This window comes from Taudactylus pleione, unplaced genomic scaffold, assembly GCF_031769625.1.
Source record: "Taudactylus pleione unplaced genomic scaffold, aTauple2 ptg000074l, whole genome shotgun sequence".
Lineage (NCBI taxonomy): Eukaryota > Metazoa > Chordata > Amphibia > Anura > Myobatrachidae > Taudactylus > Taudactylus pleione.
In genome coordinates this window covers 137,483-161,809 of record NW_028284476.1, presented here as the reverse complement: position 1 = coordinate 161,809, position 24,327 = coordinate 137,483, and the positions used below count along the sequence as shown (strand labels likewise).

At 46.8% G+C, this 24,327-nt stretch overlaps 1 protein-coding gene across 7 annotated transcripts in view; it reads left to right on the top strand.

Annotated features, from left to right (window-relative positions):
• Positions 1–24,327, top strand: part of MLPH (melanophilin) — a 91,489-nt gene that overhangs the window by 29,462 nt on the left and 37,700 nt on the right. For 4 of the 7 annotated variants that reach the window (XM_088467743.1, XM_088467742.1, XM_088467738.1 and 1 more), the window contains exons 4-11: positions 6,031–6,167; positions 9,317–9,355; positions 12,188–12,276; positions 13,971–14,096; positions 15,070–15,271; positions 16,781–17,007; positions 23,386–23,469; positions 23,544–23,723. In XM_088467743.1, coding sequence (XP_088323869.1) covers positions 6,031–6,167; positions 9,317–9,355; positions 12,188–12,276; positions 13,971–14,096; positions 15,070–15,271; positions 16,781–17,007; positions 23,386–23,469; positions 23,544–23,723 — 1,084 coding nt within the window. The remainder of the gene's footprint in view (positions 1–6,030; positions 6,168–9,316; positions 9,356–12,187; positions 12,277–13,970; positions 14,097–15,069; positions 15,272–16,780; positions 17,008–23,385; positions 23,470–23,543; positions 23,724–24,327) is intronic. The other 3 variants (XM_088467740.1, XM_088467744.1, XM_088467741.1) reach the window with 3 other exon arrangements.

Genomic DNA, 24,327 nt, shown 5'->3' with positions numbered 1-24,327 from the left:
GCACATCGCATCGTCAGATCTGCGGTGCAGTAGGGCAGATCTGACAGTCTAGGATACAATACACAGTGAAAAGTCTGCATGCAGGAGAGATCGTATGAAGATTGGACACCAAATTGTGTGCAGATCATGTGCAGAGCTGCCGGGGAGAGTTTCAAGGGAAATCGTACACATCTGCTGATCGTGAGCACATTGCTATGTCTGTGGGCACCTTAAGGTTACTCAGATTGGCTGTCTCATCTACACTGCCGGTAGTCGCAGATATTGGCCTCGACACTCCCTGAAAACAGGGACATCACGCTCTCTTTTCAGGAACATTGCCTAGTGCCGCTTTGTCAAACACCTTGTCAATAAGGCTGCGGTTTAGGGGGCACTGCAAGCAATCTCGCAGGACCCGTTCTGCACATGCGCAGTCCCCCCTGTATGACTTTGAATCCGGCAAATAGATAGACAGATGGATAGATAGATAGATGTGAAAAGTTTAGTTGGGGCCTATGGTATGAGAATGTGATATGAGACTCTCAGGGTTAACATTGGTCATTTATTCTCAGACTGGCGTCCTTTGATGGTGAACGAGGACACTACAGCCCTGGTCTAACTGCATTAGAGGGATTACAGACCTAATCCCAGATAAAAATACATCAGAGGAGAAAACAGAACTGTGTTTAGGCTATTTAGTAACTTTGTTGTTATTGAGAGTATTAGAGGTCTATTTACTAAGCAGTGTTAGGAGACAGTGAAAAGTGATAAGGTGCCAGCCAATCAGCTCCTAACTGTCATCTCTCAGGCTGTGTTTGAAAAATTACAGTTGGGAGCTGATTGGCTGGTACCTTATCACTTTTCACTCTGTCTCCTAACACTGCTTATAAATAGACCCCTTAGCATTTTAGCCCCAAGTCCTGGAAACGAGCTCACGTGTTAGGTTGGTGGTGTAGATCCTCCTGCACTATTGCATTCAGTCCATTAAATTTGAGATATGTTCAACTCAGAGCCGGTTCTAGGGGTGTTCGACCTGAGCGGTCGAACAGGGGTGCCATCCATAGAGGGCGCAAACTCCCCAGCATCCTGATTTCAGCGGGACACGTGGCCCGTGGCTGGTCAGATCGGGGGGTTGAGGACCCCGGAGTCTGAATGGATGCTGCGCGCATGCGCACATCATCCATTCAGTGCCGTGAGAGGGCTGGGGAAAGCCAAGATAGTGAGGCTCCCCCCAGCCTGATGTTATTTGGAGGCGTGCCATGCGGGCACGCCCCTCAGATAATGTCACATAAGGAGGCGTCGCCTATGGTAATTAGGTCACGTCCCCAATTTCAGCCGCGCGCGATAAGGAGCTCAGAGCACTCGGCCGGCACAGGGTTCTATTAGTCCTGGAGCCGGCCCTGGTTCAACTCCATGGGTTTATTAATTTCTGTGCACACTGGTATTTTCTGTTCAGTCCAGAATTCACTGTGAGAGGTACAACCACTTAATGAAGCTATTAGGACACAGCTTTAGGACTGCATAAGGGAAATCCTGCAGTGGTGTGAATCGGCCCCACACATCCCCTTTTCCCCTTTAGATGTCAGCAGCATGGTTGGAATTACCCCTTGTAAATTGTGCCTTCGCCTGCTGGTATGGATGGCTCCTGGCAAGGCCACGTCTAGTGGTCTGGGCTAGGCATGGCCACCGACCATCAATGATTTCAAAGCATCGATGGGTAACCACTGATGGTCGATTGTTTTGCCATCGATGGTGGAGAGCCAATGGTCCTCTGCCATTTATGGCACAGAGCCTCCCAATGTTTGTTTTTCTTCTTCCCTAAATGCTGCCGGGACACGGATCATAGTTCTGCCCCACCCCCAACACTAACCACAAAGCCCCGTCCCCAAATCTGATTGACCAGCTGACCCATAGAGCAGGGATGACTAATAAAACAGGGCTGATCATCGATGGGCAAAACCATCAATTGTTTCATGCTGATAGTTACACACAATCAATGGCAAAATTGATTATAACCAAATAAATTTATAGTGCAGTCATATCATTCTTTGTGTATGTCAGATGTCTTCAGAGTCCATTACACATCTCTGTGCCATATGTGACTTAAAATACTCAGACCTGTGCACTTATGTAGGTGGATTAGTTAATCACACAAACATTAAAAGTAATGTGTCCTGTTCCCAGGTGATCAAGCTGGTTCAGTGCACAATAGCAATGTGATAGCATCTATGCGGTTTAGTGACTGTGCTGGACTCACTTCCCTTATTGGGAACTCTGACAATGCTGCAGGCAATCTGGCCAGTTCTCCCTGTTCTAGAATAAGCAACTCTCACTAAAGGGATTATACAAAGTGATAAAATATATGCCTATAAAATAGAAAAACTTAATTCTGTATACTACCGTGTTTCCCCGATAATAAGACCTACCCTGAAAATAAGCCCTACCCTTACTTGTGAAGCCCGGTCTAAAATAAGCCCTACCCCGAAAATAAGACCTACCTTTTTTCTTTTTGAGCTGGGAACGCTGCAGAGACCAGTGTTCCCAGTCATGCAGTGCGTGGGTGACGTCATGACGTCACCCGCGCGCTGAGGATCCTGTGCGGCCGCGCCTGCTGGATCATATTAGATCCAGTCAGCGCGCAGGTGAAAGGGACATCCCGGACGGCGGTGACTCAGGTAAGTACGTACTTGCACTGCAATAAGAGGGCCTGCATAAAGGACACTGCTACAGGGGGGGGGCCTGCATAAGGGGCACTGCTACACAAGGGAGGCTGCATAAGGGGCACTGCTACAGGGGGGGGGCTGCATAAGGGGCACTGCTACAGGGGGGGGGGCCTGCATAAGGGGCACTGCTACAGGGGGGGGCCTGCATAAGGGGCACTGCTACAGGGGGGGCCTGCATAAGGGGCACTGCTACATGGGGGGCCTGCATAAGGGGCACTGCTACAGGGGGGGGGGCCTGCATAAGGGGCACTGCTACAGGGGGGGGGCTGCATAAGGGGCACTGCTACAGGGGGGCCTGCATACGGAGCTGTCAATGTTAGTTAAAATAAGACCTACCCCGAAAATAAGCCCTATGGTGTTTTTTGGCGCCAAAAAAAAAATAAGACAGTGTCTTATTATCGGGGAAACACGGTATCCACACACATTGGCCTATAGTACGCGCTGTATTATAACACAAACATATAACATTCTACACTGAATAAATCTAACATCTAGGAAAATGTGCCAGTCACTGACATTCCTAGCAACATGAGTCTTAAAGTAGAATTCTCACTAGCAATTTATATAGGTGGATTAAAGTTTACATCAGTGCAGGGCAATATTTATATCCTGGGTCTAGTGTCACAGACTGTAATACAGATATTTTATTTATGCAATATTAAGAAACCTAAAAGGTCTTATGCTACACTTAAGAATTAGGCAACCGATATAAATTATATACAAATACAGTATAACACAGGTTACACCACAGATGTGATGGACTACAGCCTAACTATTTCCCATAATCATGCGCTAAAAATGCAAAGAATATTTCAATCGGTTGTGGCATTTAGATTGTCGACACAAGAGTTTTTGACATGGTCTGAAAGTCGACATTCAGGATTTCAACATGGTTACAATGTTAATAATCGACATGTTGACATTCACGTCTCTGCGCACAAGACATCGGCTAAATCATTGGCATATTTTTGCCGAAATCCTGCATATGAAATCGCAGTCACAGAGTAAAAATACTGTATTAATGTAATGTGGTTTAGGCATGTACTACTGTAAACTCACCTGAGCATTGTTCCCTACATGTGTTATTGCTATATTTATCCAGCGTAGGAGTTCATCATTTTAGTTTGTAATTCAAGAGAGCCTTAGACAAACTATGAATAAATGCTGGCCGGGTTCTAATTATAACATACTTACCGACATTCTGGCAGCCCCCAGGTTGGTGCAGCAGGGGGTGTAGTGTGGGGACGGCTGAAGTGGGCAGTGCCATTGCGACCCCGCCCCCCGCTTTATAATGCCGATAGAAACAGGGGGTGGGGCTACAGTCCTTACCACCCCCTTTGCATGGGGCGGGTCACGGGGTGGCGGCAGCCATTTCGGGAGACTTGCCTACTCTTGCGGGGGTCTGGGAGCGGCACACGATTTTCAGGAGGCTCCCGGCAGTCACAGGAGAGTATGCAAGTATGAAATAAAATAATTATGTGATAGAACAGACACTCTGGGGTCTGTTTAATAAACAAAAATATAGCTTTTCCCCAGCATTTTAGCAGGAGAAAGCCAGACTTTTGTTTTATTTGTATTTAGCTAGATGATAAGTGCGGAGTAATAGCTGATTTCTCTACCATTTTATTTGTCCTGTCACTTTTCCTGCAGCCCCCATTGGATATAAATGGGGCTGTGAGTGGGAATAGTATTTAATCATATCAATGAGAGAAGCAAAGCTCCCCTCATCTTTTTTGAGAAACATAATGCTATTTTCATAGGCAAATGCAAGGGGGGATTCCAGTTGCCTGGAAACCCCCCCTTCCCAGCCTGACCAATGCCTGGAATCATGACCACAATAGCAGGTGTATACGAGAATTTGATCAGAGCTGCAGCCACAATATAAGGAATAAGGGACACTATAGAATTGTGCCTCACTGGCACATCTAATTGCATATGTTGCATTTTCTATGCTCCTTACTAAGTGCTAATCATGGGCTCACCGCACTCGCTCTAAAATTAAGAGTTTGCAAACCCCCCTCTAGAAATCCTGCGCTTGCCCCTGATCTCTAGATGTTGTTATACGCCTTCTTTTACCTGCACAAACAGAGAAAAGCAGGGAAGAGGCCTCCTCCTCCCTCCTCCTTCTCCTCCTCCCTCCTCCTCCTCCCTCCCCCTCCCTCCTCCTGCCTCCTCTTCCTCCTCCTCCCTACTCCTCCTCATGCTGTCTCCTGCTGCCCCGGCCGGCTCCCTCTTTTCTGCTCCCCCCCCAGCCGGCTTTGCCAATCCGCATCACCGATGCTGATCAGCACATGCGCAGACCATGCAAACATCTTTTGCAAATGAAAAGATGTGTGAAATTTGCCCTTTACCTTAAAGGCTGCCCCAACACTTAATAAATATGGAGATAAAAATACAGCAAAAAGTGGCGATTTTTTTTTTTCCGGGGAGGGGGGGGGGGGGCGTTTTTTACTTTGTTTTTCCGGAATGATGTGGCTGTAGTACATGGTGGAAAGAGTTTTCCAATTTCCTTCAGTTCAAATGACCACGAAGCTTCTGAGACAGGTAATAAGCATGCTATGATATCAGTGTATCTTATACGCTACAAACAGAGGGTCTCATTCAGGCCCGCTCGCGACCGCAGGATGCTCGCAAGCGGGTCGATGGTACCCAAATGCGCATGCGCACGACGGAGGCTGCTCCGTCGTGCACATGCGCGAGACCCGGCGAGCGACAGGGAAGCCGTCGCTCGGGGTCTCGCACCAAAGGGGGCGTGCTGTCGATGGTGAGTGACAGCACGCCCCCTTTGGTGGGCGTGCCGGGGCGTGGCTGCCCAGACGGAGGCGTTCCCATGGGAATGATAGAGCCAAAATCACTCCAGGGCTTGTGGCAGGGAGACCCTACCACAGGGTCTCGTCGCAAGCCCAATGGTCGCGATGGTCTTGACCATCGCGACCATCATCATGGACGCTCGCATAAGCTGTGGGTGGTAACTCACAGCTATGCGAGCGTCCAGGAGGACGCACCAAAAAAAAAAAAAAAACGCTCTGATTCAGAGCGGGCGCTCGTTCAGTGTCCGGCTCTGAATCAGGCCCAGAATCCCAGTGCATGTAAGAAGCGTAACGCTGTAATTTCATTAGGAGGTGCGTTCAGCATCACGACACAGTACAATGCAGCCTCAGATACGCAGACACAGTACTGGTACTGCTGTGTGAGATGCACCAGCATGTGTGCGCGCTCAGGACCCCCTGCACCACACAATACACACAGGCCACAATCTGTTAGTTCTTTGCTCCTTTGTTGCTGATCACTTGTCTGGACACTGTTGTAAACAATTTTGTATCTCCCGCAGAACGGTGAAGATCGGGTCTCATGACTGGTATTACGACCATGTCCGCTCTCGCTTCAAACGGTTTGGCAGCGCTAAAGTAATGCGCTCTCTGTACCTGAGACAGCAGTCTGACGCAAGGGGAGGATCCAACTTGTCAGGTGTGACTGAGTGACTTCTGCAGCTTAAAAATAATCAATAGTCGCTAACCAAAGGGAACTCAGTGCCAAAAGACTTAGGGGTCTATTTACTAAGCAGTGTTAGGAGACAGAGAGAAAAGTGATAAGGTGCCAGCCAATCAGCTACCAACTGCCGTATCACTGTGTTTGAAAAATGACAGTTGGGAGCTGATTGGCTGGCACCTTATCACTTTTCACTCCGTCTCCTAACACTGCTTAGTAAATAGAATCCTTACACACTTATTAACAAGCTTACACTGCAATTTTATTACACAAAGCAGATTGTTTCCAACTAAATATTAAAGCAAAACACTCAGAAATTTGGATTCAGGGTTGTTTTTAAAATATTATTTGCTGAATATGTTATCCCTTATACCGGAGGCAATTTGTCAAATTTGACCTGTAATGTTTAAAGTATAAGGGGATCAGCAGTCCGGATATCTGGAAGGCAGAAATCCTCAAAGAGACACAATGGAGCAAATATCTAGTAAAATCAATATTTCACAAGCTCCATCTAAAACAGGTGCCTGATATCAACGGGATCACTGTTCAGAGTTCCGAGTTGTATAAGGCAAGCATTGTTGATTAATATAAAACAGTCTGAGGATGCTACCCAGGTGCTGTGAAACGCGTTGCAATTTTACTGTGATACTGTGTTTTTCATTTATGTTTAAGTTATTTGTATTTTTAATTATTCCTTTAACCATTGTTATCTACAATAGTGCAAACGATTTTGTTATTTTTAAATTTCGTTTATCCATGGCAATAGTGAGTTGTATTATGATGCCATTAATCTACCTAATAAATCATTTAATTATTGTATATTGATGTTTTGCTGGGTCATCCCTTGCCAATTGCAGCCCATATTTCATGTTTGGGCAAGAGGTTGTTTGACCACTTATATCTTAAGTGCTGACACTGCCTATAACAGTACTATAAAGCTCGCCTCCCATTTATAGAGAGTAAGGGACTAGTTTTGCATAGCAGTAGTGTCACAATGAAGTTTTGACCTATAAAGGTCCCTTCTCAGCGCCGGAAATACTCTCCTGTTTTCAATAAATATTTACCAGCATTCTCCCAAATGTTTCTGAGCTAACACTGACCAGGTAGCTAAACCCCGGAAAGGTGACAACCCAGTGGGCTGATGATAAAGTGAGCTCTCCCTGACAAGTCACTACATTACATCATAAGCAACCTGTGCTTTTCCCATGTCTACAACCCAATCAGATAGGAGTTGCCGTCTGTAATTTGGCAGGACTTGTATAGTATTTTGGCAGCAAATTTTTATAATCGTCATTCCTTTGTAACTGCCAGTGCTGCCAGAGCTGTCCAGGTAAATGGCTTCCCCTACATATTCCCAACCATAACGTTTTGCCCTAATTGGCATCTTTGGAGAACCTGCTATTCCAAAATATGTATACAAAAAGGTCAAAGCAAATTTCTCAGCATTTTTCTACCACTTCTAAAATTATTTACCAGCTAGCCCTTGAATCTATGAAAATGTACCGAATAGATCTTACCCCCAGCAGTAAGCTATACTGTACCTGTATGTCCAGCCAGGGCCGAAACTAGGATATCTGTCACACGGTGCAAGACAGCAATTTTGCGCCCCCTCCCTGTACCTAGATTTTGTCCTTGCTCCTCAATAGGGCAGTGCACTAGTCAAATGTCCGTGGTATAGTGACTTACATAATTCCACACTCCATAATGCCCATTACACATTATGCCACACACTGTAATGCCTATTACCAAAGTGCCACTTACATATTTGCCTGACAGCATTTTATGCCCCCCAGTAAGGCTTCTAATTACTTTAAAATTACCTGCTCATTGTCAGGGATTTTATGCTCATTACCAGGGGTTCCATGCTCATTGCCAGGGGGTTTCATGTTCGTTGCCAGGGGAGTTTCATGCTCATTGCTATGGGGTTTTGCTCTTTGCCAGTGGTTACATGCTCGTTGCCAGAGGTTACATGCTCATTGCCAGGGGGCTTCATGCTCGTTGCCTGGGCTTTCATACTCCTTGCCAGGGGGTTTCATGCTCGTTGCCAGGGGGTTTCATGCTCGTTTCTATTGGGTTTCATGCTTGTTGCCAGGGGTTACATGCTCGTTGCCAGGGGCTTTCATTCTCCTTGCCTGGGCTTTCATTCTCCTTGCCAGGGGGTTTCATGCTCCTTGCCTGGGCTTTCATGCTCATTGCCAGGAGGTTTCATGCTCGTTGCTATGGGGTTTATGCTCATTGCCGGGGGTTACATGCTCATTGCCATGGGGTTTATGCTCGTTGCCATGGGTTTCACATACCTCCCAACATGTCCCTTTCCAGGAGGGACACAATGCTCTGGTCCTGGACTTCCCTGGTAATTTATGATTGGTGGTGGCTCCAGAGGTGGAGCTGCAGTACAGTCCAAAATTCAAATAGGGGAGTCACACCAACTGCCAGTGAGCCCAGCCAGTGATGTTTGGCAGCGTTTGAAATGACAGTTGGTGTGGCTCCCCTATTTGAATTTTGAACTGTGCTGCAGCCCCGCCTCTTACCAGGGTAAGTCCAGAACCAGAGCATTGTGTCCCTCCTGGAGAGAGTCATGTTGGGAGATATAGTTTCATGCTCGTTGCCAGGGGGTTTCTGCTCGTTGCCATGGGGTTTATGCTCGTTGCTATGGGGTTTATGCTCATAGCCAGGGGGTTTCACGGGAGAAGATGCAGCTTTCAGCATCTTCTCCCGGCACTTGCGCTAGTCCACATGGAATCTGCTGAAAATGGCCATCCAAAAATGGCCACCGCCGAGGAGGAGACAGACACTAGAGGTCCAGTAAGGACCTCTAGCATCTATCTCCACCTTGGCGGCGGCCATTTTTGAATGTCCGTTTTCTGAATCTTCAGCCCCAAGTCACCGTGAGTCAGCCCTTTTTCACCCCCTGCATTCCGGCACCCGGTGCACGTGCACCTCTAGCCCCCCCCTAGTTGCAGCCCTGGTCCAGCTAAAGACCAATCACTCTCATAAGAATGAGGGAAATATTGTTTTGTGTTATACTAAAACGCACCAGTAGGTGGCACTTTGTATATTCTGATTTGGAATTGAAAATAATTTTTTTGTCTCCCTAAAATTATTCCCATTTTTATGTCTCTCCACAGGACTTCAGGACAGAGTATACAGCTTGCCTGACATCAGCAGTAAGTAAAGATCTGCATTACTTATTAGTTGGGAACAGTTTTATTAAGTGAATATGTAATAATTTGCTGCATTTTGATAGTCAGGGACACATATTGCATATCATCACTGTATCACATTGCATTCATAAAATAAAGCATTATTTAATGTAGCAATGTTTAAATAATATCAGATTAATTCCTAATATAAAAATATATCTATATAATAATTGTAGAAGGTCTGTCCCGTCTCCTCACTACACTCGCAGTGAAGCTTGGGTGTGTGCCCCAATGGCTTCCACTACAAGAGGAGGACGCAGCCGCAGCAGACCAGGGGTGAAGTGGGACAGATCTGCAGCAGGTGGGGGCAGGTGCAGGGCCGCCAAGAGCCAAGGTGGGCCCCGGTAATAGGGGGCGTGGTCTAATCACGGGAGGCGTGGCCATGCACCCTTGGCAAAAAAATTTAATAAAAAAGATTTGCAGCACCACGAAGCGGCGCTGCGCGACGGGGAGGGGGGTGCTCTGAGCCCCCTCAGCCCGGCGCAAAGCCAGGGGGGCGCGATCAGTGTGATCGCTCCCCCGCACAGGCATAGGAGACCGCTGTGGCTGCTGCTCAGCAGCCACGAGCAGTCTCCAACTGCAGCTAAGCACACGCTGTGTGCTGGGCTGCTGTGAGGGAGGGGGGGGCGGCGTCGGACCCGGGCCCCCGCCGGGCCCCTCAGGAAGCCCGGGCCCGAGTAATCTGCACCCACCCCCCCCCCCCTCTTGGCACCCCTGGGTAGGTGGTGGGGAACAGCAGTGAGGGTGCGGGGGTGCCAAGAGAGGGGGCCAGGCCGAGTGGGGGGTAGAACCTGAGATGACCATTATAATAGTGTGTATATGTATATTTACATATATATATATATATATATATATACTGCTCAAAAAAATAAAGGGAAGACTAAAATAACACATCCTAGATCTGAATGAATGAAATATTCTTATTAAATACTTTGTTCTTTACATAGTTGAATGTGCTGACACCAAAATCACACAAAAATTATGATTGGAAATCAAATTTATTAACCCATGGAGGTCTGGTTTTGGAGCCACTCTCATAATTAAAGTGGAAAAACACACTACAGGCTGCTCCAACTGTGATGTAATGTCCTTAAAACAAGTCAAACTGAGGCTCAGTAGTGTGTGTTGCCTCCACATGCCTGTATGACCTCCCTACAATGCCTGGGCATGCTCCTGATGAGGTGGCGGATGGACTCCTGAAGGATCTCCTCTCAGACCTGGACTAAAGCATCTGCCAACTCCTGGACAGTCTGTGGTGCAATGTGGCGTTGGTGGATGGAGCGAGACATGGCGTCCCAGATGTGCTCAATTGGATTCAGGTCTGGGGAACGGGCGGGCCAGTCCATAGCATCAATGCCTTCGTCTTGCAGGAACTGCTCACACACTCGAGCCACATGAGGTCTAGCATTGTCTTGCATTAGGAGGAACCCAGGGCCAACCGCACCAGCATATGGTCTCACAAGGGGTCTGAGGATCTCATCTCGGTACCTAATGGCAGTCAGGCTACCTCTAGCGAGCACATGGAGGGCTGTGCGGCCCCCCAAAGAAATGTCACCTCACACCATTACTGACCAACTGCCAAACCGGTCATGCTGGAGGATGTTGCAGGCAGCAGAATGTACTCCTTGACGTCTCCAGACTCTGTCACGTCTGTCACATGTGCTCAGTGTGAACCTGCTTTCATCTGTGAAGAGCACAGGGTGCCAGTGGCAAATTTGCCAATCTTGGTGTTCTCTGGCAAATGCCAAACGTCCTGCACGGTGTTGGGCTGTAAGCACAACCCCCACCTGTGGAAGTCGGGCCCTCATACTACCCTCATGGAGTCTGTTTTTGACATGCACATTTGTGGTCTGCTGGAGGTCATTTTGCAGGGCTCTGGCAGTGCTCCTCCTTGCACAAAGGCGGAGGTAGCGGTCCTGCTGCTGGGTTGTTGCCCTCCTACGGCCTCCTCCACGTCTCCTGATGTACTGGCCTGTCTCTTGGTAGCGCCTCCATGCTCTGGACACTACGCTGACAGACACAGCAAACCTTCTTGCCACAGCTCCCATTGATGTGCCATCCTGGATGAGTTGCACTACCTGAGCCACTTGTGTGGGTTGTAGACTCCGTCTCATGCTACCACTAGAGTGAAAGCACCGCCAGCATTCAAAAGTGACCAAAACATCAGCCAAAAAGCATAGGAACTGAGAAGTGGTCTGTGGTCACCACCTGCAGAACCACTCCTTTATTGGGGGTGTCTTGCTAATTGCCTATAATTTCCACCTGTTGTCTATTCCATTTGCACAACAGCATGTGAAATTGATTGTCAATCAATGTTGCTTCCTAAGTGGACAGTTTGATTTCACAGAAGTGTGAATGACTTGGAGTTACATTGTGTTGTTTAAGTGTTCCCTGTATTTTTTTGAGCAGTGTATGTATATATATATATATATATATATATATATATATATATATATTATATAATATGTATATGTAAATTTATGTTCAAAAAGGACATCTAATGTTATATAATACTTATAATGTTGTATTTGTGTGTGCCGCTCTGTGTTTTATATATATTTTACTTAATTTTATTTACTTTTTTTGATAATTTTTTGTTAAATGTGCACGCTGCATCATGACTGCATAGATTGACGAGGACTTTGCAAATAGACTGGTAAGTTACTGTTACCACTCCATCACTGGGGTAGCAGAAGAACGTGATATTTTCTTAATCAATGCAATGGATTTTATTGTTATTTATGAAGAAATCTGACGTTGACTTCTGTTAAGCCGTGCTCTTACCTCTCCCACTAGGAGAATATCTGCGCCAGGCCAGGGCGGGCATGTTTAATGATGAGAATGAGGACGTAATAGACAGTTCGGAGTCTCAGCGCTACAGTATGGTAAACACTCAGCTTTGGGCACGTTGAGCACTAAGCTCCTCCTCATTGGACAAGACCCTGCTATTATTTTTACGTACCCTGCTTCCAATACACCATAGCTCACTGTACACTGGTAGCTTATAGGTTATAAAGCAGGAATGGATTTATAAGGGGACAAATGACGTTGATCTTGTCAGACTGTGCTGCGCAGGTTCTACGAGTAAATCCAGTTATATAAGAATATATTGTTTCCTTGTGTTAAATATACTAGTGTGCTCTGCTTAGCTCAGCTCAACTTTGGGCTCACTCTTTGATTCATACACAGAGACAAGGGAGTAGATTTACAAAAGCTTCTTAAAACAGACAAGTGATGCTATTGCCCACAGCAACCAATCAGATTATAGCTTTCATTTCTCTATTGAATTCTAGAAAATGATAGTCAAAATCTGATTGGTTACTATGGGAAACAGCACCACTTTTAGAAGCTTTAGTAAATATACCACAAGGTCAGTGATGACACATCACCTGAAAAGTTTTTGACCCACTAAAGATCCCATAAACCTGTCCTAAACATATGCTGTCCCAACATTTAAACAAGCGAAACAGGGACAAAATAAGCCACACCCAAAAGTCACCCGCATCAGCCCAAAATAACCACTTTTGGTTTGAAACTTCCCCCACTGCATACAGTCCCACTCCTTTCGGGGCCTGCAATTGGACACTGGACCTCATTCAGAGTCGGTCGCGAGCGCCGATGCGCTTGTAACCGACTCGATGGTAACCGACTCGACTGTCGCTGCGGCGCTCGTTACCAAAGGGGCGGCTGTCGATGTTGATCGACAGCTGCCCCCGTTTGGTTGGCGGGCGGGGGGGTGGTTTCCAAAACGGAGGCGTTCCTTTACGAACGCCTACCATTTTGTGGGCGGCTGCACTGACATTATCAGTGATGTCAGTGGGGAGCTTCCTGCTCCATCAGAGCAGAAAGCTTCCTGGGGCTTTCGAGTGCCCAGACCCAACCTTAGGGTCTGGTCGTAAGCCCCGATGATCGCGATGGTGATCACCATCGCGACCATCAACTTGGTCGGTCGTTAAGCTGTGGGTGGTAACCCACAGCTTACCGATCGACAAGGAGGCGGCCGTACAGGATGCAAGCGGCCGCCCTGATTCTGTGCGACCGCTTGCATCTAACGACCGCCTCTGAATGAAGTCCACTATCCTTCTGAATAAGGGATGATTGGGTGATATGTTAAAGAGGTGGGAGGGGCTTCAGCTGCCTGTAACAGAGTGGGAGGAAAACTTTATTTTTAAAAGAACTGAAGTGATGTCAGCAGTCAGCTTGTTACTAAACAATGCATTTTAGCTTTATAGTGAATATACGAGGCTAAGGAATAAACACCGATATAATGTAAGAGGTGCAGGGAGTAGGACATATAATCCTGTCTGAAGGAAATATAAACTCATTAGCTAAGTTTCTTTCTATTTCACACTAGTTATTTATCTATACGGGGGTGCGCATAGTGGTGCTATGTAGAGTGAGCTATGATGTCTGATGGCCGCTTTGTCTGCTAATGATACTGTACGTGCAAATCATAATGATCATCCACATTTTGTTAATATGCATGAATCACTGTCTCATCGGAAAATCACCTTGGTACAGATCTAAGATGGTTTCTGCTCTCTATCACTTTACTCCTCATTAACTTTCTCTCCTGAAGATGCGCAAGAAAAAGCGTCTGCTCTCCGTCCATCCATTTGACTTTGAGAATGATTCTGAGTACTCCGCTCAGTCGCGGAGACAGTCCGTGCAGCTGTCCCCAACTCTAGACCAAGATGTTTTTCAGGTATCTCCTTGGGTTGCGGTTCTGTCGCTGATTCACTTCTGTATAGCACAGCCTGATTTTCAAATGGATCTTGTGTAGCCTGTGCCTTCTTGGCTTGTGAACATAAATAGTGAGGGGTCCATTCAATTGAATACGATGTAACAACATATGTCACAGCTCATTGCCCAGGCGATCTACAGTGCGCACATCACCAGTACGTGTGGTAGACCAATATTGTGTGTTTTCCTGCACACCCCTTTGTGGAAGCGAGGTAAAATGCATTATGGGCCTGATTCAGACCCACTCGCGAGCGGCTGTCCGCTCGCAAGTGGGTCGATGTTATGGACTGAGCATGCGCACGACGGAGGGAGCTCCGTCGTGCGCATGCGCCAGACGCGACGAGCGAAGGAAAGTCCTTCGCTCGTTGTGTCTGATCAAAGGGGGCGTGCTGTCGATGTTGATTGACAGCACGCCCCCTTTGGTAGGCGTGCCGGGGGCGTGCCTCCCTGACGGGGGCGTTCCCACGGGAACGCCTCCCGTCAGAAGCCGGCCCGCTAACATCACTAGTGATGTCAGTGGGAGTGATTTTGGCTCTGATAGAGCCAAAATCACTCCGGAGCTTGCGGTTGAAAACCTCAACCGCAGGCTCTGGCTCGCAATTTCGATGGTCGCGATGGTCTCGACCATCGTGGCCATCAAAATGCACGCTCGTATAGCCTGTGGGTGGTGACCCACAGCTATACGAGCGTCCAGAAGGACGCTCCATTGTCATGGAGGCCGGCCCTCATTCAGAGCGTGCGCTCTGCTCAGAGCGTACGGCTCTGAATGAGGGCCTATGTAGGGGCAGTGATGGGTGCCACTGTCTGTGTTCAAACACAGTCATAATGGCGCATTGCCTGCATCGCCCCTACATCGCATTCAATAAAATTGCCCCCCCAAAAGCCATCATCCTCTATCATAATTTATATATTTATTTTGTTACCTTGTTCCTCAGTCATTCTCTGAATTCACCCACTGCGGGAAAGATGTGGCCCGGAAGGAGTCCCTCATTGCTGAGTCTGAGCTGGCTTCTGTGTTTCACCAACTACTCCAGGAACAGGGGCAAAATACAGCTAACCCAGAGCAAGAGTTCAGCACCGAAGTCTGCCTGATGGTAAACTCCCGACGCCGCAGTCTGGAGAACATCCGGAGGCCCAGTAAGGACACGGCCTCAGCACCTGCACGGCATTACATGTAACGGAGACAGGGCCTGATTCATTACGGCTTGCCATTGCGCACACAGGAGGCCGATTGTTGCGTACTGCGCATGCGTATGCATCGCAATGCTCGTGCGCGAAGGCTCCACTGCGATCACACTTTGATCGCAGAGACTACGCAGACCCATCGCAGAGTGACTGACAGGAAGTTAGCGTTTGGGGGTGGTGACGGGTAGGTGGCCGGCAAAACGCAGGCGTGTCAGTACGTTTGAACGCTGTTACAGGGGCGTGCATAAATTAGCCACTGCGACTGCATATACAGCTTGGGTACTCACTGCGTGCGACAAGGTTAGCAATTTCTGAGTAAGGTCACGGCTGCTGTAATTCTGCGTGATGGGCCGATGTTATTTTATGTTCCTGATGTATACGCATGATTGCTAAGTATTACGGATGGTAGTGGGTGTCTGTATGCTGGCTATGGGCGTCTCTATAATAGCATTGCGACTGCAATCATTAGTATATTTTCGCAATGGACCTACATGCGTAATTGCAGCTGCGATCGCAATCGCGATCCGTAATGACTCAGGCCCAGAGCCCTCCCACCTTTGTACATTTAGGGGTGCAGTGTTAGGAGACAGAGTGAAAAGTGATAAGGTGCCAGCCAATCAGCTCCCAACTGTCATCTCACAGGCTGTGTTTGAAAAATGACAGTTGGGAGCTGATTGGCTGTCTCCTAACACTGCACAGTAGACCCCTTAGTCATTTGAAAATATTCAGGGTTCTAGAACAGTCCGTAGGTGCCCCCCAGGTCTCTCTTTTTGTCTATACCTATATCTAAGGCAGTGCTGGTATAACAATGCCAAGCACAGGAGCAGCTGCAGGTGACGTTTACAAAATCCAGAAAGTTGATACAAAATACAAGAAACATATTCATTTTCCATCTAATTTTAGAAGTATAACTATAGCATATAGGGGGAGAGGTATCGAGCCTTCTAAAGATTACAGATGGAGAAGTTCTCTGTAACTGCCAATCAGCTTCTAGTTATCGTTTTAATGAATATACTTGACAAATGATAGCTAGATGCTTATTGGTTGATATAAGCAATTTCTCCATTTGTCCTCCTTAGAAGGTTGGATAGATGTCCCACATAATCACTTACCTACACCGATGTTATCTCTCCCCCTGTCACAGTTATGGGTTGTATACTGTTATGTAAAAGACTGATCAGGAGAGACATGTCCCCAGTCTCACCAATCCTATCCTTCTGTGTTATGTACCTGTCTCTGGATATATGCCAGACACACACACACAAGTGCCAAATGCCAGCCTGCACAGTGAGTGCACTTTATTCCATTGTTCCCTGCAGATGATTCACTCATTAACCATTACTGTGCCGGATGGATTGGCACGACTTGCAAAGTTCCGTAGCAGCAAATATTTTACAAAAAGCAAATGCCATGAATAATACTGTATTTCCCATTTCTTCCTCTTCCCGTTTACTCCTCCAGACCTTCCCAGTTTAACAGAATCCCAAGTAAACTGTTCCTACCCTGATCCCCAACTAACTCGCACCCGATATCTCCCTAAAGGCAGCCCTTCCCTTATACCCAAGGGATCGCAGTACTCTGGGGACATGGACACCTCGGATGAAGAAACGGGAGCCATTCCCAAAGCCCCACCCAGACGCAGGAGCCGGGCTTCTTCTCAGGAGAACGTCCATCATTCCGTCACTCAGGTAATATCTGGGGCGGGCAGCTGCAGTCTGTCAGCGATTTTGATGGAATTTGTGCTTGCGATTGCGCGCGTGTCTCTGTCATCAAGTAGACAAAGTATCAAACAAAACTTTCTAATGTTATAATTAAGGTTTTTTTTTTTTTAATGACAACTATAACAAGCTTGGCCAGTCTCGAACCATTTCTGATATGACACGGTCAGCGCGCAGCCTGGAGTGCGCCGGGCGCCATGTGTTCTCTGTGGAGGCAATTAGACCCTTTTCATTCAGTGCTTGCTCGTTAATTAGAATCACAGCTCAGATTCACGTTTGATGTAATCACTCTCTTTTCCACTGGCCTCTTAAGCCTCCTTAGTTCTTTGTACGATAATTATATTTTATGCCATGTTCTGGGAGTGAGTGCCACCTGGAAACCAGCTTAATGGCCCATTACCATGATACGAGCTCTTCGATGGGTGCTAGGACAAAGCAACTATATATTGCATAATCGATTATCTTTCCACCATGTTTATAACCACGTGAGGGTTGGTGACAAGAACATCGGAATATATATATTTATTGTACTGGAAACAAGATACATGTTCCGCAGTTCTCTCGCCTAAGCCAGGGGCGTATCTGAAATGGGTACAGGGTGTGCCCCACGTGGGCCCACACCGCATACCCTACACCCATATTTTTAATACTTACCACTCCGCCTCCGGAAGCCATTTTCCTGGCGTTTTAAGCATGCGCAGTAGGGAAAACACAGTGAAAATGGCTGCCACACCATTTTTCCCGGTGACCTGCGCATGCACTGTAGACTCTGGGCACAGACTAGTGCCCAGAGTCTACCGGTGCGGCACTGAGCTCAGTGCACTGCCGGCCGCCGGAGAGAGAGGAGGGGGCCCCAGACAGAGACTGCACACTGGCCCCCTCCTCTCTTGAAAGCTGGCCTAAGCTAAATGCAGAGAGAAACACAATTGTCTTTGGGGTCTATTCACTAAGCCTTGGAGAGAGATAAAGTAGAGATAGAAGTACCAACCAATCAGCTCCTAACGTGACAGGAGCAGATTGGCTGGCATTTTATCTCTCTCCACTTTGTCACTCTCTAAGGCTAAAGCTGGCTACATACGAGGACAGTGCCGGCACGATATGTTTGTTTCCGGCCGACTCGGAACGACATACTGTATCGGACGGATCGTCCAGTGTGTATGGACTATCTGCATGCTCCCGCCATCGTATGAGATATCACATTCAGCGCCGTTGCAGGTAAGGAAGGACGGAACGTGGGATAGTTCCGTCGTCCATTGCATCGTTCAACGTTAACCCGCGGTACGATATGCTGGCCTGCCGGGCCGCAAAATATTCTGGATACACATCGCTAAGTGTGTACCCAGCATTAGTGAGTAGACCCTTTCAACAATTCTTATATTTCCTCTTAATATCTCCTTATAAACTATTCATGATTTATATTCGCAGAGATATTTGCATTGAATCGTGAGGCGTTCATTTAAAAATGGTTATTTGTTTAGTGCAGTGGTTCCCAAACTGCGCGCCATGGCACCCTGGGGTGCCTCGGGACACTTTCAGGGGTGCCTCAGGTTGGTGGTCCAGGACCGAATCAAATTATTTATGGTCAATGTAATGTAAATATGTGGACAAACAGTAGCACAAACCTGTCATCCACCACATAACTGAGCCTAAGGATGACAGGTGAGAACAATTTACTTCACTTTACTACTTCACTACATTTTTTTCTGAATTTATCAATAACAAACTTTTGGCTTAGGGGTGCCGTAAAAACAATGCTTATGCATTAGGGCACTGTGATTCAAAAAATTTTGGGAACCACTGGGTTAGTGTTATTAGCAAGTCATTTTAGAAAATGAATCATTATCTTTATTAGTTTATTACCTGTAATCTTTAAGGGGGGACAGATTTTGGGTATTCCCATCAAAGTGCCTGATTTACTGCATCTGTAAGGGAAAAAAAGTGATGATAATCGCTGCAGGGTACAAGCTTAAACATGACACATGTCTTCATATGTGAATGCACGGACTCCGTATGTTTTGTCAACATTCATAATATAGGCACCATAATGTCAACAGGCGCATGTTGACAGGCAAAATGCCGACATGTTCAAAATAACGATGGCCTATTTTAAGCCTTAGCCTAACTCTAAACCTAAAATATCTCTTACACAAATTAGAAGAACTGGGAGGCACACAATAGTGAAGTATATAATAAACTACTTTTACTATGCAATATCAAGACTCACATAAGGTAACACTTGTCCACATAGTCATCTAGGCTCCGGTACATGGGATCACACGGCTCGCTGCTTCTCCTCTTAATAAGTCCAGGCATTCTCAATACTTCCAGTGGTCCAAGCCTTGTTGTCGGTGCCGTCAGTTCCGCTTACGTCACTCCGGCCAAGCCAGACGCGTTTAGTTACCCCAGGACTTCGTCAGGGGGAGTCATATACTAAAATAGATATACTATTTACTAGATATACTAAAATATCTCTTGTTGACATTTTGATTGTGTCAACATTTGGGAATTGTCAACATGTTGTGTCAACATTATGACATTTCTGCATAATGCTGTCGACCTTTTGACTATCACTGTGATTGCCGACATGCTGACTACATCTCGATTGCACGACTGCTTTCTTAGTGTATGTAAATGTGGGGGGTGGTACCTGTGTGAGCTACATGTGGCAATGGGGGGGTTTTCAGTGGGGATATTTTTGTTTCAAATATGGCTTGGTAGGAGAGTGGAGGTGAATTGCCGGGTAGGAGAAAGGCAGGTCATTGTAGGGCCGGGTACACATCAGAACAATGTGTCCTGGCCGATTTGCCGGCTGATATATTGCAATTGTGGGTCCACACTGTGCGATCCACACGATATGTCATTCCAATTTGCCTGGAAACGACATATTGTGCCGATATCGTTCAAGTAAGTACCCAGTCTTAGGTATGATCTGCTCTGCTACACACTGAAAGGATATTTGATAGAAATTAAACAAAAAAAGACACATTAACTACTTTACATAACCACACCCACCTACAAATGATGCTCGACACACCTCGGGTGCCTCATTATCCGAGCTAGTGAGGGTTATGTACTAACATTGCTTATGGTATGAAACATTCACTAAAATAAAGTAACAAGGTTTTGTTTGTGTAGTGAATCTTGTTATGGTGTGTTAATGAAGGTTTGGCACCTTACAGAAAATGTATTGGAACAGCACCGCAGTTTGACGTGCCATTAGTCATGTAAATCAGTGCTGTCCATGTATGTAATAAATGGGGATGCAATTTTTGTCATGTTAACTGTGTGCCCGTTGCACTGATATCCCCCCAACTGCCAGCCTCTAGTTTAACAGAAACCCTTTAATTGCCAGCCATATATTGCAGATTATGCACCCAACTGCCAGCTGCCACAGATACCACACCACGTCTGCAATCACCCTGTGCACCAAATAATTGTGATCAGTGGTGGCAGCGCAGAACAAAAAATTTCAAATAGGGGAGCCACCCCAACTGCCAGTGAGCCCTGGCCGGCAATGTTTGGAGTGGCAGTTGGTGTGGCTCCCCTATTTGGATTTTGGGCTGTGCTGCAGCCGCACCTCTGGAGCCGCCACTGATTGTGATAACAGGTAAAATTATATTAGTCCTTCTTATGACAATTATGTGACAGTCAATTTCTGACTTATAAGTTGAGCAGGCCTTCAAGCTCATCCTGATGATTAAGCTTTAACACAACAACTTCTGTTAGATTCTGCTTATTGTGAATGTTACACTGTCACATTCACTGATGATGCCTGTAACAGTTACAGGCGTCATCCAAACATAAAAATCATTAGACTCAACCAGGATGGAAACGGCATTAAAGAGAGTGACTTACACTGCCATCTGGTGGTCACACAGAAGATTGTGTTAGGGTTGAAACTTTTAAATAAGATTCAAATGTAGCTTTTATTGATAACAATGATACGGTGGTAAAAAAAAAACAAGCCAAAATTTAGTATATCCCTGGGCTGTGCAACACACAGTGATAAAGGACTTAGGCCGGGATGTACTACAGGAAAAATGCTGTAAAAACCCCGAAAACTGGGTTTTTACCGCATTTCCATATGTACTAAGCCCCGGCCGCACTATTATTCGTGCAGAGGGTAATGCCAGAAAAACCTGGCGTTACCCTATAGAAGCCTATGGGATTCTTACCGCACCACGCACCCAACGCTTCACCGCCGCCTTGCTGCCCTGCTGTCGCCCAGCGCTGGCCCCCACTCACCTGCTCTCCATGGCCGCCGGCCCGCGCTCCTGCTGGGTCCTCCGCCTCCTCCTCCTAAACTTCTTCCGGGTGCAGGGAGGAGGAGGAGAAGCCCGGGGTTTCCTGCACAGATGACCAGCAGGAAGCTCCCAGGGCTTGGAGGGGCTGGGTCCTGTTACCCGGCATTGGCTGCTTCACAAAGGGCAGCTGTTATCGCAAGAGCTGTCCTTTGCGAAACTAATCGCATATGTTAGTACATATGCGAATAGTAAGGTTGCGGTGACTGGCGGAATGGTCACTGCAACCTTAGTACATCCCGGCCTTAGGGATAAATTTACTAAAGTGAGATTTAGAAGTGAGTTTTAGAACTGATGTTGCCCATAGTAACCAAACAGATTCTACTTAACATTTAACTAGCACCTTCTAGAAGATAATAGCTAGACTCCGATTGGTTGCTAAGGGCAACATCACTTCTAAAACTCACTTCTAAAAACTCATAATTTAGTAAATTTACCCCTTAATGTTTATACTTTATACCATCTTTGAGCTTATGCTGATCAGGTCTCCTCCTGTAATTTAAATGGGGCACATCTAGCTCCTAACAGTTAAACTTGGCAGAGAAACCACCGTTCTAAGGGCCTGTTTCAGCAGCGTACGCAATGGCAATTACGGACGCAGATTGAGCAATAGTCTACCATTGCACAGGCATAAAATCCGCACTGCACATGCGCAGCGATCGCATTGCAATTACGGACGCACAGAGGATTCCATTGCAAACTGAGTGATAGGCTGCCAGGGTTTGGGGGTGGTGATGGAGGAGGGGGGTGGTTGGAAAAATGCAGGTGTGTCTGTCTATTTGAACGCCGTTTCATGGGTGTGCATAAAATAGCCACTGCGATTGCATACACAGCATGAGAGCTCTCTGTATGCGAGGAGACTTGCAGTGCCTGCGGCTGGTCAGACCTGCTGTAAATGCTGCGTGAGTAACCGATGTGCGGCAATGGTACCGATGTTTACACAAAAGAGCGACATTGGATGGATATGTGAAGGCGGCAGTGGGCGTTTTTATGTCGACTGTGCTTTGGCAAGCATTAGCATATTTTAGCAACTGCGATCTGTGGGCGATTGCATTTGTGTCCGCTGCCGAATCAGACCTTAAGTACAGTACAAGTGGGCGTCTCAGAGTTTGCACATTCAGACGCAGGCCAGTGCGCCAGGAGAAGGGCTGATACCTGCATTTGCATATTTTTTCGCAGCCAGAATTCTGGCAACAGACTCAAAAAGCAGATGCAACAGCCACCACTTTTGAATCAGGCTTATTGTCTACTAGAGAAAGTACATTGCAATAATGTCCTCCAAGTACAAGTTGTTGCAGGGCTGCATCAGCTATAGCATGAATGATGAGAATGTTGCGGAATGGTATATTAGTTACACCTCTGGGTGATACGCTCCATGTATAAAAAAAAAAAAGGGTATATTTGCTGCAAGTTGTGCTGTAATTTATGCTTCATAGTGGAAGATTTGTGCAGGTGGCTTGAAGTCTTCTCTGCTTGTTGACATTTTGCCCTCTAGTGGTGGTGATGAAACAATCTGCTTTCCATAGAAATTGGTATCTTGTTAATAAGGGGCATATTTAACAAAATTATTTTGCGGGAACCCCCAACCCCCACATCCACCACACAAACACACACACACACGGAATAGCCACAAATAGTAAACATTCCCAGAAAGTTGTGCAGGGGACCACAGAAGATATCAGAGATATCGGACCCTCCATTTTCGATTGCACAAGCAGCCCCCACAAATTTCTAGAGCCATCTTCTAGTGGAGTTATCTCATGGTAGCCTATGAGCTACTGTACACATCACATATTTTGTGGAGCGGTATCCTCCGGGTCCCTTCCTGCTAGGCAGTACTGACATATACGTTCACCTGGTCCGTACCCAGATCACTTATTATCGCCACTACATGCAATATTTAACCGGGCACAATTTTGTTATTGTTAAATACCCCCCTAAATCATCTTTCTCTGACCTAAATTGTAACCAAATCCTGGCAGGTGGTGGAAATAATCTCTGCTGGTGATGGGGTCTATTCTATCTGCTTCTCTTTCTTATTTCACAGATGTCTGATCTCAATAAACGCATGTCCGCCATTGAACGCATGCTAAACCGCCTAGAGGAGAGAATGTCGGTGCATTCAGATGAGGTACCATCAGCCAGCTGCCATGTACAGGAGAAGACAGGCCTAGCGTTATAAGCTGACACTGTCCAATCTCTCAGTCCGCAGGCCATGCGGTGCACACAGACGCGGACTTGGAGGAGGAAACGCTGAAGAGAAAGATAGGAGAACTCGCCAGTAACTTCAGTGACAAGGAAGGTTTATCTGATGAGGAGAAGAGTCCAAAACTCAAAGCATCACTGAGGACTTCTAACGAGCAAATTCCTAATCACACTCAGAAGGTAAGTCTAGAAGATAGGGGTATGACACTTAACATAAGTGCTGAACTTGATAAATACAGCTTGTTCATCCAAGATATTGAGTAGCACCTATTATATTTTGCAAGATTAGAAGTGAAGGTGCGTGGCCAGTGCAGGCTCCAGATGTGAGGCTGCAGCACAGTCCAAAATTCAAATAGGGGAGCCACACCAACTGCCACTCCAAATGTTGCCAAACATCAGGGGTGTATCTACCCCTTGGCCAGGACGGCTGTTAAGGCTGACAGGACCGGCGGGGAGAAGGGAATGCAGAGAGGACGGCGAGTCTGTGAGAGGCTACAGTGTAATAGAGTCGGCACAGTCGCCTGGCTGATTTAGCAGGAGGCAGTAGTGGATCCAGGGAAGAGGACAACCAGGGCAATCGCCCCCCATGCAGCCACCATGGTGTGTCAGGATGTCAGTCTGTATTTCTTTACTCAATACTGATGCTGCACTGCTCTGCTACAGCAGTGCAACTCCGTGAAGGGAGGCGAGCATGAGCTGCGCCTGCTGCCAGCCGGCCACATAGTATCATAGTCAGGTTGTGCCACAGCGGCCGAGCAGGGACTGTCAACATCCACATCATAGG